General features: G+C 55.4%; 1 protein-coding gene across 2 annotated transcripts in view; it reads right to left on the bottom strand.

The window, feature by feature from the left end:
* Positions 1–16,517, bottom strand: part of LRRC20 (leucine rich repeat containing 20) — a 91,622-nt gene that overhangs the window by 13,453 nt on the left and 61,652 nt on the right. For both annotated transcript variants that reach the window (XM_075534411.1, XM_075534412.1), the window contains one exon: positions 9,646–9,813. In XM_075534411.1, coding sequence (XP_075390526.1) covers positions 9,646–9,813 — 168 coding nt within the window. The remainder of the gene's footprint in view (positions 1–9,645; positions 9,814–16,517) is intronic.

The raw sequence follows: 16,517 nt of genomic DNA, 5'->3' as shown, positions 1-16,517 counted from the left end.
CGTGCTCAGGGGCTGTTGTGGGTTTAACTGTATTCCTCAGCAGAAATGGCCAAGTCCCAGTCACCGGACGTGGGGACGTGATTTTGTTTAGAAACAGTCTTTGCCGATGCGGTTGTTAAGATGAGGCCACAGTGGACTACAGAGGCTCGAAAGCCAGTATGAGTGGGATCCTGGGAAGAAGAGACACGGAGAGGCATCCAGGAGACTACGAGGCAGAGATTGATGTGCCCACAAGCCTGGGAATGCCCAGGGCTGCCATCTGCCACCAGAAGCGATAGCTGTTGCAGGTGCCATTGAGTGGGTTCCGACTGGCCAGCAAATTGAAAGGTTGCCGGTCCGGCACCATCCTCACAGAGGTTATGCCTGAGCCGCTGATGCAGCCCCTGTGTCACTCCATCTTGTCAGGGTCTTCCTCTTTGGGGGCTGAGCCTCCACTTTGCCAACCAGGATGTCCTCTTCCGGGGACTGGTCTCTTCAGATAACATACCCAGAGCATCGGAGATGAAGTCTCACCATCCTTGCTTCTAAGGAGCATCTTGGTTGCACTTCCTCCAAGACCGGGAACTGCCAGGACATGGCACTTACAACATGTGGGATACAAAAAGATTTCTCGCCAGGTTGTCTCCCCCAGATATATGCCAAACTTAAGACATGGTAAATGACCATACACTTGGAGGTCAATGCAGCCTGCTTAGAGGTTATTCTCCCTGCGGGTTATCAGCCATCTCAGCCACCGAGAGCAATCAAACTGGATAGTCTGTCCCACCCTAAGTAGGGTCCACTCCCTTCTGACAAGGAGAGTGATTGTCTTCCTGATGGAGAGCCCAGAGAGAAGGTGGAGCCCACTCAAGGATGACCAAGGTTAGGCTGCCATCTCGTGTCTAGGGTCCGCCCACCTTGTCACATATGTACCCTTAGCTCCCCCTTCCTATGACATGTACAGCCCTAGTTCATCCCCTTCCTGTGATGCGTCTGCCTACTGGACAGCCCCTTCCTGTGATGTGTGTGGTTACCTGTAATCATGCCCCTAAGTCTATATAGACCTTGGCCAGAAATAAGAAATGCTCTCTCCCCCCTCCCGTCCTCTGCTCTCTGCGAGGACCTGAATGCTGAGAGCAGGGCCGCCCCAGAGGAGAGCATGCTACCATAAAATGTGTCTGACTCCTTTATTTCACTCTCTCCTATCTCCGACGACCTCTCTATGATCTTTATATATTTTAATTGTACAGTTGCTCCTAGGGATGCTAGAGGCTGATCTACCCTAACAACAACATTCTTTGCCCACACCCTCAGTCGTCTAAGCCCAGCTTTCAAGAGCACACGAGGTCCTGGAGAATGCCAGGCTCGGGTCACACCTTAGTCCTCAAAGTGACATCCTTGCTCTTCCACGGTTTAAAGAGCTCTTGGTGCAGTAGATGTGCCCAATGCATGTCAATTGATTTCTTGGCTGCTGATTTGTGGGTTCAAGTGACATGAAATCCTTGACAACTTCAATCTTTTCTCCACTTTATCTCGATGTCAGTTGTGAGGATTTGGGTGTTCTTCACATTGCGTTGCAAGCCCTACTGAAGGCTGCAGTATGTGATTTTCATCAGCAAGGGCTTCAAGTCCTCCTCGGTTTCCGCAAGCAAGGTTGTGTCATCTGCATATCGCAGTTGTTAATCAGCCTTCCTCCAATCCTGATGCTGCGTTCTTCTTCAGAGTCCAGCTTCTCGGATTCTTTGCTCAGCATACAGAATGGTGAGGGTTTGAGGGTACGGACCCCACGTGACACACACCCTTGGGCAATTTCGACCACGTGGTATTACTGAGCAGCTGCCCTCGATGCCCAAGACAGCTGGGGCAGAATGTCTGGGCTCAAGAATTCCAGTGGGGTCTCCTTTGCCCTACCTTCCCAATATGGCAGAGCAGCGAGTTCCTCTGGAAGGCTGGGTGGGTGGTGTTTGGGGAGGAACTGCGGGCAGCCCGTCTGCAGCCTGCGGCCACAGTCCTCCAATGCTTCCTCCCTAAGTCCCTAGATTGACTCCCGCCCACTATCAATGCCCAGAGCACAGAGCAACTTCTTTCCTGGCCTTCCTGATGAGTCCAGGCCAGGGTGGGAGTGGAGGTGTGGAGACGTGTTAGGTGACGCTGGGCCAGGAGGTTTGGTGCATGGAGGGTTACTTACAATCTCTCCTACCAGGACCCGGAGGCGCTACTTTATAGATACACTTTCACTGAGACAAGGGTGACAACCCTTAGAAGTTTGTGGCGGGACCTAACCCTAGGTGTGCATTAATTTCATCTGATCCTCCAAACGGCTGTGAGGGTAGAGACAGGAATGATTCCCCCATTTTACAGATGAGAAGACCGAGTGCCAGCTCTTGCTTTCATGACGACACCGCAGAGCACACCAAAGTCGGGACTCAAAAACTGATCCCATCCGATGTTCTTCCCACCATCCTGAAAGCGTCAATTGACCCTTCAACTGTCAGTTACCCCCCAGGAGAGACTATCTAATGACCTCTGGTGGCAGAGTGAGGTGCAGCTCTCAGCTGCTCGTGAAAGGGAGCTGGGGTGGTCTGCGTCCCTAAAGATGGTGGCCTTGGGAAGGCTGGTTCCACTCTGTCCTACAGGGTCCGTGTGAGTCCAAATCGATTGGCCGGCAATGAGTTTGGCTTTGTGTTTTCGTTTGGCTGGCGCCATGGCTAAGTGCTTGACACTCACCAAGAGGTCAGTAGTTTGAACCCACCGGGCATTCCACAGGAGAAAAGGCCTGGCCATCGACTCCTGCCAAGATTACAGCCCAAGACGGTGACAATTCTATTCTGTCCCCTAGGGCCACCAAGAGTCACAATCAACACAATGGCATAAAACAATGACAAAAGTCAGAATGGGGCCCATAGGTGGAAGCCGAAAGAGCAGCAAATTTCGGGGTCCTTTGTGGTGAGAAAGGAGCCAGGTGGCAGAGTGGTTCCATACTGAGCTGGCCATGCAAGCTCGTAGTTCGAAACCACCAGCCGCTCCTTGGGAGGCAAACAAAGCTTGCTACTCCTGCCAAGAGTCCGGTCTAGGTAACTCAAAAGGGACAGTTCTACTCTATCCCACAAGGTCACTGTGAGTTGTCTTAAAGGGCCACTCCAGTGAATTTGGTTGTTCTGGTTTTGTGGGGGGATTCGGGGAAGGGGAGGTGAGCTCTGGAAGGTGCTGTTTCTGTTGGGGGTGGGCTGCTCTGAACCTTCCAAAAGGCAACCAGGCAAGCCTTCCCTGGCCAGCTGACTGCTGGGGTCCACTCGTTAGACTCTGTCCAAACACTTCAACACTGTCCCCTGCTCCATCTGCCCTGGGTCCTGGGTCAATGCAAGAAGTGGCTGAGCAGGTGGAGAGTGGGAAGTGAGGGCAGTCTGCACATGGGTCAGAGCACCTAGTGGTCTGGGCAGCAGGGGGACCAGGAGGCAGTAGGGGGTAATCACAGTGGACCCCAACTTGTCCCCAAAAGGGTGGACTTGGTCTCCCCACTCTGCAAATCAGGGAATCGAGGCTCCGGGAAGGACTGACGTGCTTTAGATCTGTCTTTCCTGCTCTAACCCTGAGAAGGCAACTTTGGGCCTAGGGGAGGGGCCTCACAAAGAAACCATGAGAAATGGTCTGGTCAGCGCTATGGAGTCTGAGCCACAGGCCATCTACCCAGGGCACACACTGTCTGGAGCGGAGGCCGAACAGCAGTCGTCCTTGACTTTGGTGGGGGCCTCCCTTTCTGTGTTCTGCCGAGGGGAGACAGGCAGTGGTCTAAAGGAGACATTGTGAAGCCTTTCCTGTCAGCCAACCAATGTGCCCTCCTGGCAGGCTTGGCAGATCTGACACCTCCCACGGAGCCACAGCCTGGGCTGGCAGGACAGGGCCATGACCTGGTGTCCAGAGCCTTTGTGCTGATTGCTCCCCACTCTGAGAGAGAGCTGGTCAGTCTGCAGAGAGACGGGGCTCCAACATCTCTAAACCTTCTCTCTAAGTCATGTCTAAGCCTTGGCGCTACCTCTGTTGAGTGCAGGGTCTCCCTGAGAGGGGCCTCCTGCCGGCGTGGCAGCGCTAGCTCCCCAGGACCAGGGCAGGAGTGGGACAGCACCAGAGACCCTGGGCAGAGGGTAGAACAGCTCATGGGTGCCAGAGGACACAAATACCTCCCCACTGGCCCATACTGACATTCCAGCAGCATCCCTTTTCCAAACAGGACCTGGCTGCCTCATGGGGAAAGAGTGGGGTGGCTGGAGCCCGCAGGCAGGGGCCCAGGACACTGGTGCTTGCACACAGGCCTGCTGTCGCCATAGAACACCAATGAAGGCCTTGAAGTTGGACCCCCTTCCAGGGAGTGTGGCTGCCCCTGCCCTTATAAGGGTCAGTGGGGGAAGCCCTTGCCCTGTTGCTGGAAGGGGAGGCTGGCCTGCCTCTCCCATCAAAGAGCACACAGGCTGTGGTGTATCAACGCTCTGGACTCAAATCCTGCTTCTACCAGGCTCTGTGCAGGCTGCTAAGCCTCTCTGCACTGCCTTCCTCAGCTACCTCAGCTGTCAGCCACCACCCATTCTGAGAAGCGGCCAGAAATGATTAATGTGGCAATTACTGGGGATGCCTGCTAGCTGTCCCCAGTTAGGAGATTTTGAAAAGTCTGTGCATTTTTTATCTTTTTCGATCAAACGGGTATATTTCTATTTCCACTCCTCCAAGGTTTCTCCTGTTTAAAAAGCCACCGTGCCGCAGCCAGAGGACTAGAGAGCAGTAATAGTCCACTGGTAGAAGTCTTGCCTTGGGCTGCTAACCTCAGGGTCATCAGTTCCAACCCAGCAACGGCTCTGAGGGAAACCCAAAGAGGCAGTTCTACTCTGGCCTGCAGGGTAATGAAGCCTCTAATAGACTGGTTGACAGGGGGAGCTGGAGACCTGGGTTCGATTCCCAGCCATGCCATACCATGCCCGTCAGCCAGGGTAGGCTTGTGTGTGGCTGCAGCACTGAGCAGGTTTCAACAGTGTGTTCAGACCAAGACAGACTAGAAGAACGGCCTAGAAAACCACCTTCAACAGGCAGCCATGAAAGCCTACGGGTCCTACTGTGCGCGCGGCCGACACCTGACACCAGCTGAAGGCCTGCAGGGGACATTCTCCAGGGCCAGCAGAGAAGCAGTGGGCAGCCTCCTAGAGTGAGCCGATTGAAAAGGGTAGGAGGACGGAGGGACCAGGCTTGAGCACTGGCGTCCACCTCCCCTGCTGTCCTCTCTGCCCTGTCCCCCACCCCGCAGCCTCAACACTGTGGGCTCAGTGCACCTGTCCCTCCAACCAACTTGGAGACCAGCACTACGGAAACCCTAAGGGTCAGTTTGCTACAGTCCCAGGGGAAACAAATCCATGCTTTCCTCAGACGTGAGGGAGGCCCAGAGAAGTGATGGGACATCGGGGGTGGAGGCCCACTGGGGTCCTGTGCCCCAGGCATGGGAGGATGGCAGAGACCTCCTACCCCCTGGAGGAGCTCGTCTGCAGACGGGGATGACAGGGGAGCTCAGTTCCTGGGAAGGTCTGGAGTGCAGGGTCCTGGCCCAACAATGGGTCAGTGGGCAGGATGAAAGCTCTCCAAACTCTCTAGTTCCCCACTCCTGGCCCGCATTCCTAGGGCAGGGCCCTGCACTCGGGTGAAGCTTGCTGGAGAGTTGATTGATTCGGGGTGGAGGGCTGTGAACTGTGGGAGGGGGCCAGTTACTGACAATGATTCCGACAGACCGCCCATGAACCTTGTAAACATCCTGCCGAGTGGAACGGGCCAGAGGACAGCCTGCACGCATGACCCCATGCACGTGGTGGGGCACCTACACAGAGATGGGGAGGGTCTTCCTGGGAGAGAGCCTCATGAGTGGGTGGGGGCAGGGTGGTGTCAGCTTAGTCTGTCCATAGTCCTGGACAGAACTGTGGACAGAAGAACCTCCTTTCATTGAGAGAGGTGGCTGAGGGTGGCCGGACACGTGAAGAAGGTAATGTCACTGAGTCGGGGTGCAGTTTATCCCACTGAAACAGGAAGGGCCGGCCTCAGGAAGAGGTGGTGGGCGGGACAGCACACTGACGGGATGGCGCGGACACAGCTGAGTTCAGAGCCGCTCCACAACTCCCACCTCGTGCAAAGCCCTGGGCCCGGCCAGCCAGGCCTGAGGGCGAGATGGCCCTGCTGGGGAATTCGGGGGTGGGGCCTGTGGCGCCCACTCTAAGGTTGAAGAGCAGCTGTGTTGGAGAGGTTGGTGGGCCGGTAACCGTTAGCCGCCCCAAAGGGTACCTGGGCCCTGAGAAGGAGCTGGGGCACCACTCAAGGTCGTGGGACTGCACATTTTTAAGGTTTGAGGTGCCTATAGATCGTGTGGGATCCTGCTAATGGGCAGGCTCCAATGCAGGGGGTCCAAGGTCTGAGTTTCTGACAAGCTCTAGGGGATGCCCAGATGGCGAGACTCTGAGAAGGGAGGCCTGAGGACAGCCCAAACCAAGCCCGTTGCCCTTGAGTGGATTCCTTTGGCAACGCTGGAGGACAGTGCAGAATTGTCCTGCAGGGCCCTGGTGGTGCGACCGTGTCAGCAAGGTCAGTTGTCAAAACCTGCAGCCACCCAAGGGGGCAAAACAAGGGCACTGCTCCCATGTGGGACTCCTTCTTGAGGTCACTATGAGTCCGAATCAACTCAGCAGCAGTGGATTCGGGGTTTGGGGTGAGGATCTTTCTGAAAGCCACACCTTTCAACACCCCCGGGACTCCTTAGCAACAAGGCAAGGGTTCAGGATGCAGCTGAACCATTTGTGAGCACTGAAAACAGTGTGCTGCGTCCCACCCCCAGAGTTTCTGATTGGGCATGGGCAGGAGGAGTGCTTTCCTAACCCATTCTGGCAGATGCTGCAGTTGTGGGACCTGGGTCCAACTGCGGGAGGTGGGGGGGGGGGGTGGCAGGAAGAAGCTGGCCCCAGGAGGAGAAGTCAAACTGTTCTAGGCGCCTCTCCCTTGGAAAGTGCTCCTGCTTGGCTCATTACATTCCCAACAAGAACTTGTTCTCCTGTGACCACTTCCTCTCTCTGGAACAGGGAGGGGGCGGAGGGGCGGGCGTGAGGAGGAGGATGGAAAGTCCAATTCTGAGCTTCACTAAAGTAGTCTCCCGCTTAGCAAAATGGAGTTTGCCAAAGACTCTGCACCCCCACATGTTCCCGGCTCTCAAGTGCCATGCAGCATCAAGTACTTGGGGGGAAACGGCTTGGACTTGATGCTGCTCTTACACCCACGCCCAAGCATGGCGTGGCAGCTGCCTGCCAGCCACCGGCACCCCCACCCCTACACACACACGTACGTCTTCACAGGCCATCACATGACCCATCACTCCCTCCCATCCAACATACTTCCAGATGGAACACCTGCCCCTCCCCAAAACAACCCTCCCCGGATCCTCTCAAGGACACGGCCCAAGAGCCCTCTCTGGCCTATACTGGGGCCCTCCATCCACTGGTCTAATACTAGCTCACCCTGCCCTGCCCTGCCCTGCCCGTCCAGCCTGGAAACAGCAGGGCATGCTTTGCTCCAAAGCTCCTGTTTCTCCAGGATGCTGGGGTTCCCCGGCAGCTTCCACTGCCACTTCCTAGGCTGGAAAATCCAGGGACTGTCCCAAATCTCAGCAACTTGTAGGACTGCTGTCTGACCACAACCTTGGGAACTACACACCCTGCTCTCAGGTGTGCCGGCGAGCCTGTCCCCGGGAACCTGGGAGGATGGGAGGCAGTGGTCACTTTGTAGTGTGTCAAGGGCTTGGTTGGGGAGAGGGAAGCAGCTCCTTCCCCCTCAGGGGATTTGGTCACAGGCAGGGAAGTGGAAAGCGATGGGAGGGGCTTCCAGGCTGCACTGGCCAGAAGGATACCTGTCACCCATGGCGAAGGAGTAGAACAGTGGGGGAGGGGGATATGGTGTGGCATATGGTGTGGGCTGCAGGAGGACAGGTGGCCCGACTGGTCAAGGACCGACTCCCCTGTGTACAGAGGTACACACAGAAGCAGACGGCCCCACTCAACACGGGATGCATAGGGATGTACTGGGGATGCACGTGGGTGTGATGTGGATACACGTGGAGGCACGTGGATATGATGGGGATGCATGTGGGTGTGCTCGCCCATCTAGCTAAGAAACTGCTGGTCTCACCCTACTGATTTGATGATGACTCTCTGCTGAGTTCCAGGCTTCAAAGTGACAAAAATCTGTCTTTGTTCACTGGTTCAGGAGACACTTAGGTGTCAGAAGGCCCGTTCTGTGCAGTGTCCCATGAATCGCTTGTCTCTGGTACACCAGACACCAGGCTAGGGGTCAGGAAGTGGGGAGGGGAGCAAGAATGCAGACACCCCCTGGAAACAGGGCTGCCTGCACAAGGTGGGGGCTGCGAAGCAGCTGTGCTACCCAGCTGTGCATCCTGAGTGCACACAGCCACCCATGAGCCCCAAGAACGGGCCCCGTCCTCTGATACCCTCTCTGGGCCGTGGCTTGTGTCTCTCTGAAGGCAACCCCAGGCCCTCTGAGCTCTGCTGCTCCCACCTCCCACTTTGCCAGGGCGAGAGACCCTCTACGGCCCCCACCTCAGGGGAGGGTTGCTCACACCTCACGAGGGCAGCCCTCCTCCGGCCCCCCCATTCCCATTCCCCACCGCACTCTGAAGCGCTGGCTTTTAATGGAATGGCATAATCACTGTGGGGGCGCGTGCGGGAATAGAAGCCTAACTGACGGGGTGGTTGTTTCCATGGACATTACGCAGCACCGACAGCAGAGGCGATTTGAGAGGGCGAGACTCGGCTCTGGAGCAGCAGGGGCTGCAGGAGGAGGGGGAGAGGGCGCAGAAAACGAAAACCAGGCCCACTGCCATCGAGTCAATTCTGCCTCGTGGTCACTCTACAGGGCAGAGTAGAACTGGCCCTGTGGATGGATGTCTGAGACGGGGCCCCTTCATGGGAGGAGAAAGCCGCATCGTTCTCCCTCGGAGCTCTGGTGGTTTCAAGCTGCTGACCTCGCAGTTAGCAGCCCAACTTGTAACCACTGTGCCACCAGGGCTCCCAGGGCGCAGAGGGATGCTGGGAAGTGCTGGTCTGCCCAAGGGGCTTAGACAGGGGGCTGGAGAGGACCCTTGGTGCACCAGATGGCAACAAGGAAGAACTGTGGCCCCTCTACCCCCACCCCCAGCAGAATCCAGCCTTCTGGGAGCTGTACAATCCAGACCCACAGCAAGAGGGCGCCTGGGGGCAGGGTACTGGAGAGTGGCTAACAGGGACGCAGAGAGGAGCGGGGTGAGGGTGAAGAGCAGGAAGAGGAGTGGGGACTTGAGTGTAATTCGTCCACAGAGGATTGGAGCTAAAGGGGTTAGAGTCAGCCTCGACGGCCCCCCTGCCAGCTCAGGATTACACAGCAAGGCACGCCAATGTCTTCACGTGACCAGACTAGCCCCGACAGGTGGCATAGAGATGGAAGGTGTAGTACCCACTTCACTCAAGATCTCAGACCAGGATGTCCCAGGCTCCCTCACACCTGTGGGTGTTTGCAGAGCCCTGCCCTGGGAGGGCCTTGCTCAGTGGACAGGGGAGAGCTGGGGGACAAGCAGACCAGGCAGGCCCTGGGGCCCTGACTCACCAACAATCTCGTTCTCCCCCAGGTTGATGGTCTCCAGTGCTGGCAGGGTGGTGAGCTGCTCAGGGAAGTCCTGGAACTGGTTCCGGGACAGGTCGATGGCCCTGAGGTGCTGCAGGGCACTGACCTCGTTGGGGAGGCGGTGCAGGAAGTTCCCTTCCAGGCGGAGCTCTGCCAAGTGGAGAGGGAGAGAGGAGGAGGGTGGTGAGAGGAGCAACCCAGAGACCCTGGGCACCAAAGCCCTCGCCACAGCCTGGCCCTGAAGGCAGTGAGGAAGCCCGCGCAGTCCGAGAGGAGGGGAAATGTTCTCTTCACTGTCTAGAACCCGCAGCCCGTCCCTCCAGGCAGGGTCACTGCCTAGAACCCTCAGCCCGTCCCTCCAGGCAGGGTCACTGCCTAGAACCCACAGCCCTTCCCTCCAGGCAGAGTCACTGCCTAGAATCCGCAGCCAGTCCCTCCAGGCAGGGTCACTGCCTAGAACCCACAGCCCTTCCCTCCAGGCAGAGTCACTGCCTAGAATCCGCAGCCTGTCCCTCATGGCAGGGTCACTGCCTAGAACCCACAGTCCGTCCCTCCAGGCAAGGTCACTGCCTAGAACCCACAACCCGTCCCTCCAGGCAGGATCATCTACTTTGGGCTTTATATTCCCAGCAGTAGCCTGGGTCTAGACTAAGGGTCAGGTGTGCTGGTTGTCCCCCCCACCCCAGGGGGGGTGCAGTGCTCTCAGGACCACCACCCTCCAGAGCCGCTGCTCAAGGAGCCACAGGGAAACCAGGTCCCTTCTTTGTAACGGAGATTGCTCCTCACCCCTGAGCCAAGCGAACCAGAACGACGTGGGCTCCTGGCCCAAGCGTGGCTGCTCCAAGAGCTGACTGCTGGCCCATGGGGGCTGGCCTGAGGCTGGAGTGAGCTGGGCAGCAGGGGCCCTCAGTTGGTGGCAGAGGCCTAAGCAGAAAGGCCGTGTTGTGCAGAGGTGGGATGAGGAGAGAAGCCACGACCGCCTGGGCTCCCATCCCAGCCCCGCCTCTACAAGCTGTCCATCCAGTCCATCAGTCTCCTGGTCTGTACAAAGGGGCCAATACTACCACCTGCCTCGAGGCTGTTGGAGGATTTAATCTGTAAACAGGTACGAGGGGGCTGCAGAAAGGGGTGGCGAGTTCCATTAACCTGCCATTCCATTTCCCCCGGGAACTTTTCAAAGATCCCGCATATAAAGCATTCGGCACAGTGCCTGGACCACGGGAAGCCAAACCCAACCCAGCTCTCTGCCATGAGTCGATGCTGACTCACAGCGACCCCACAGGATAGGGTGGAATTGCCCCTGTGGGTTCCCAAGACTGTACTTCTTTATGGAGGTAGACAGCCTCCTGCAGAGCCACTGGTGGTTTAGAACTGCTGACCTTGTGGTTAGTAGCCCAACACGTCACAGCTATGCCACCACGGTTAGTGGAGGCAGAGAAGCATCCGTGAATACTGTGTTACAACCAGGTGGCACACACCATCTGCCGGAAGTGGACTGGGGGTCTTGAACAGCATAAATGTTCATTTCAAACATAAGACACACAGACACACACACACACGCTAAGGCGCCTTTCTTTTGCCTGTACAAACGAGCGATGTTAACTGCTTTCAACACATTGTACAACCATCGCTACTACACTTTCCCCAAATCTCCCTTCACCTTTAACGGAAGGTCGTGGCCCCTACCTAAAGAATGGCAAAAAGCTCCACCCTCCCTACAGCCGACACAACCGAGACATTCGCGGTCACTGTTACACCTCTGTTACATGGTAGGGCTGTTGATGCCAAAATGCCTGCAACGGATGTCATGCACTGCCGAGCACAGATCAGGGGCTCAACACATCAGGGAGAAACCAGGGAAGCAGAAGAAACCCGGATCAGGCGGGTGAGGAGGCAGACACCGGACCGCAGAAAAGGGGCCTCTGCTTCCTGCCCATTTCCAGGTGACCTGCATGAGCCCCGGGTTGATCTGTGCACCAGGTGAGCCTCCACAGCCTGCGTGATGCTAAGGCATCAGCACCTGCAAGGGGAAGCAGCCCGGGAAGGGCAAGGGCCCTGCAGAATATCCCACAAATCTACATGCTACGCCACTGCCTCTGTTGAAGCCAAGTGCCCGCAGAGTGCCGGGGACGCAGCCAGGTGAACGTTTGGTGAGCGTGTGAAGGAAAACACGACTGTGTGGGGTTACCACCCTCAGTTTCACCGAATTTCTGTTCTGCGTAGAAATGTGGGTTTTCACTTATGTGGAAAAGGCAAGGCGGCTCTGGCTTTCCTTAAGTGGAAAGTAGAAGTGGACACGAATATTACACAGTAAGGTAATCGCTTCTTGGTGGGCACGGTTGCCAGATGCAGATGCAGGACCCGGCTGTTGGGGGTGGGGTGTGTGAGGAGTTGGTTCAGTGAGGACAGGCATGAAGAACCCACTCCAGGCAAGCCAGGCAGGGCCAGGGAGCGCATAGCTCCCTTGGGAAGGCTTTCAGAGTACACATCCCTGGAGTATACATTTCTGCGGATGAGAACACGGACTGGTACTCCCAGCTGTGGATGAGAACATGGACTGGTACTCCCAGCTGTGGATGAGGACATGGACTGGTATTCCTGGCTGTGGATGAGAACACGGACTGGTACTCCCAGCTGTGGATGAGAACATGGACTGGTACTCCCAGCTGTGGATGAGGACATGGACTGGTACTCCTGACTGTGGATGAGAACACGGACCAGTACTCCCGCTGCGGATGAGAACATGGACTGGTACTCCTGGCTGTGGATGAGAACACGGACCAGTACTCCCGCTGCGGATGAGAACATGGACTGGTACTCCCAGCTGTGGATGAGGACATGGACTGGTACTCCCGGCTGTGGATGAGGACATGGACTGGTATGGACAGGGACCAGTACTCCTGTGTCCCGTCCCGCGGGACATCAACAACGTGGACCTGAAAGAGGGACTGGGAATGAAGATGGGCAAGGGCGCGAGAAATGGAGGCAAGACAAGAATCTGATCAAGCCTCGTTTATTGAGTTGAGAGCAGAGGCTTAAATAGCCAGCGAGAAGCTGGCACCATTACGTCACATGTAAAATAAGATACAGCTGAGGTAGCCAATAGTCATGCATCTCCAAATAAGGAAGAAATGGCGGGCAACTGATCAAACAGATAAGTATGCTAATGAAGCATACCTGGAGAACCTGGGGGGAGATGCCACCAGTCATGTATTGACCAATGCATAGCAGCTGCTAGTGAAAGAGTACCAATCCTAGCAAGGGTCAAGACAGCCACCCTCTGGCGGGAAAGGAACAAAGAGCAGTAAAACCTCAGGGCAGTTTGTATGGCAGGAAACCGAGAGTAAATTCATAAAGGTCATACATGGCTTAAATCCAGGGTGGGGGGACATGCAGTTCCCTACACTCCTGGCTGTGGATGCGGACATGAACCCCTACTCCTGGCTGGTGAGCTTCCACGTTAGTGTGTTTCTTTAAGCCCTGCCCTGCTGAGTGGGTAGGCTGCACAGGATGCCTATTCCTCCCTGGCTCACACCTGGCCTCTGCAAAGAGGTGCACTGAAGTGTGGGCTGTTACCCAAGAGTCAAGTGGTGGTTCAAATCCAGTTAGCCACTCTGCAGGGGGGAGATGAAGCCACTTGTTCCATAAAGACTTAGAGCCGGAAGCCCCATGGGGCAGTTCTGCTCTCTCAGGGGATTGAACGGGTTATTAACGGAGTCGGCCAGGGCAGCTGTGGCAGCAACCAGGGATTCCGAGGCCTCTTTGCGCGCGCCGCCCCCTGACCCCGAGCTCGGCATCAGGCTCCACTCAGAGCTGCAGACAGGGCCCTCTCCACTGTTCCCACTCACTGTCCCTGACGTCCCCAGGTGTGTTTCTCCCTTCCTTGTTCCAGAATCTTGTCATGCTTACACTCACGTCTGTGACGGCTCCTCCAAGCCCCAGCCCTCCCATCTCTCTGGAGCTGCTTGTGTCCCATAGCAAGCCCGTTCGGCTCACAGCCACCCCATGTACCACAAAGGCACACACTGCTGGTCCCAGGCCATCCTCACAACTGTTCTCACGGTGAGCCCATGGTGGCAGCCACTGTGTCAGTTCATGGTGGCAGGTGGCCTCCTGTTTGCTGCCCTCCTACTTTACCAAGCAGGCTGTCCTTCTCCAGGGACTGGTCTCTCTTGACCACATGTGTATTGCCACAAATCCAGGCTTAGAAGGGAAGAAAATGCTTTCTGCCTGAAGCCCCAGAAGCCCCTACTGAGGTCTAACAAGCATGGCTTGTTGAGGAGCAGGCGGACCTGCAGACAGGTGTCACTGGGATGTACACCAGGGGCGAGGGCAGTAGGTGACCAAGTCAGAGGGGGAGGCTGGAGATAATGATGTCACCACCCGTGGTTTAAGTGATGGGCCGCTGACCACCAGGTGGGCAGTCCACATCCACACCACCCGAGGCACCTTGGAAGAAAAAACTGGCGAGCTGCGTCCTCAGGACCAGCCATTAGAAAAGCAAACGAAACCAAAGCAATAGGGCACAGTCCTATTATGACATGCTGGAATCGATCTGAAGGCAGCTGCTTTGTGTCCTGCCTGCTCAGAGGTCGGTGGAGTTCAGGCCAGACACTGCCGGCAGCATCGAGTGTCTGACTCCCAGGAGAAACATGCCCAGGACCTGGCCGCAATGAACTGCATGCTGAGTGTGAGCATGTCCGCATGCGCGTGTGTCTTGGACTTAGGCTCTCCAAGAAGACCTACAACGGAGACCACTACTGCCAGGGGTGCATGGTCAAAATGCCAGCCATGCATTCGAGAGGCGGGCCGGTGTCTACACTAGCAAGAACAGTGGTGGTCCTTGGAGTGGCCATGTGGGAGACTGCCACAGGGGGCCAAACGCCATATCTACGTGCGGGGAACAGTGAGATTTACAACTACCTGCCCCGGGGAAACCGCCTGAAACAGTCTATGGACTGTCGCGGCGGACTGTATGCCCCGATGTCCCTTTGCTGGGAGCTAAACCCCAGGGACCGGCCAAGCTTTACACAACTCCGGGAGGGCCTCAACAATACATCAAAGGCCTTGCCGCCTGCCCAGGTGCCTGATGAAACCCTCTGTCAACATGGACGAGGGAGGGGGTCGTGCTGAACCCCTCAAAGCGGCTTAGAGGAGCTGATTGGCGCCAGCCTGACTACAAGGATTCCTGCAGCTGTCTTTTCTCAGCTGAGGTTCATCCTACTGAGTGCCCTGTCCCCTGCCCTCCCCATACCCCCTGATCCCACTCTCCCTGCAGACAGAGGCTCTGCAGCACTCTCAGGGCAGGAGGATGGAGCCTGAGACAACCTTCTATATTGGGGAGTCCCCATTCCCCCCATCACTTTTCCCATTCCAGGCCTGCCCTCCCACTGCAGCCCCCGTATTCCACCCAGTCCACCTCCATCCCAGACATATCCTTCTCTGTCTCTGGGTCTCGGCATCCTCACCATACCAGGATGTATTGGACTGCAATCCCCATGGCTCATTCCTGATCTAATATTCCAAGATTCTAGATACTAAGGTCCAAAGAGTCGAGATTCAAAGGTTCTAGATTCCAAAGACGCGATGAGTCTTTGGTTCAAAGGACCAGAAATTCCAGTCACCAATTCTAAACTTCTAGACATGGAGATCTGAGGGCCTAATATTCTCGCCTCTGAGGCCCTATGGCTCAAAAAGCTCTGGCTTTCAGATTCGTGACAAAGTCCAAGGTTTTATGTCCTGAAGTGCTGTGAATTCTAGTTCTAAATAGGGCTCTAGTTCAGATTTGTATCTTCCGAGAATTCTGGGTTCTTAGGTGAAAAGATTCCAGCTCTAGCATTCTAAAGATTCTGCAAGTCTGATGGGAAGGTTCTAAGGCAAATATTCCCCAAACTTGATGTTCTAAGGCTAAGAGTCTAAAGCCACTGGCTATGGGACTCTAGGCCGGGGTGGGGAAGGCCTGGCCTGTGGATCATCTAAGGTCTGCAGAATCACCAGTATCAGCCGCCGCCACCCACCTCGGCAAGGAGAAGCAGTTCCAGCCATCACGTTAGGGGCGAGCTAATTAAGTATTTGACCAGCACGGCCTACAAATTATGTTATAAACAGTCAAATGGCCCCTTGCAGAAAAAAAGGTTCCCTGCCCCTGCCCTAGACCAAACGATGTCAAGATTGTATACTCTCCAATTCTAATCTTCTGATGGTGGTCAGTTCTAAGGCTTTATTATAATCTTGGATTTTTTGCTTATGAGAATCTGAATCCACAGGGCCTAAGATTATAGAAATTGACATTCAAAATTTCTAAGAGACTAACCATGGAAATTCTAAGATCTAGTATTCCAAGAACCTACAATTGGCGTCTAGATCATGTTTCAATATTCTAGATTGTTAAGCTTTTAAGATTCTAATGTTGGTTGGTTTTATACCAAGTACGCTAGAATCTGCTCCAAAACTCTAGATACTCAGCATTTAGGTCTCTAGGACTCTCACAGTTGTAAATATCTAAGATTCTAGAAACCAAAGGTCTAAGCTTTCTAATGTTGGACACCTCTCGGTTCTATGCTACACTGTCTCTGGGATTTTCCTTAAGGTTCGAATAAGCCATATTTCTAAAGTTTTAAGATTCAAGGCATGGTAGTTCTAAGACACAAGCACTCTAAGACCCTCCTGGCACACAGTACCAAATCAGTGCAACTCCACACAGTACCAAATCAGCGCAACTCCATGGTTCTAATCTTAGAATTCGGTGTGCCCTTCCCCTTCCTAACCACGTCTGCTTCTTCCTTCCCTCGTGCAGGAAGGAGAGCAGAGAGCTTCATCTTTCTCTTGTGGAGTGGCCAGTGGATTTGAACCAA

This window comes from Tenrec ecaudatus, chromosome 16, assembly GCF_050624435.1.
Source record: "Tenrec ecaudatus isolate mTenEca1 chromosome 16, mTenEca1.hap1, whole genome shotgun sequence".
NCBI lineage: Eukaryota > Metazoa > Chordata > Mammalia > Afrosoricida > Tenrecidae > Tenrec > Tenrec ecaudatus.
Note: the sequence above shows the minus strand (reverse complement) of the source record. Positions and strands in the feature narration are given on the sequence as shown.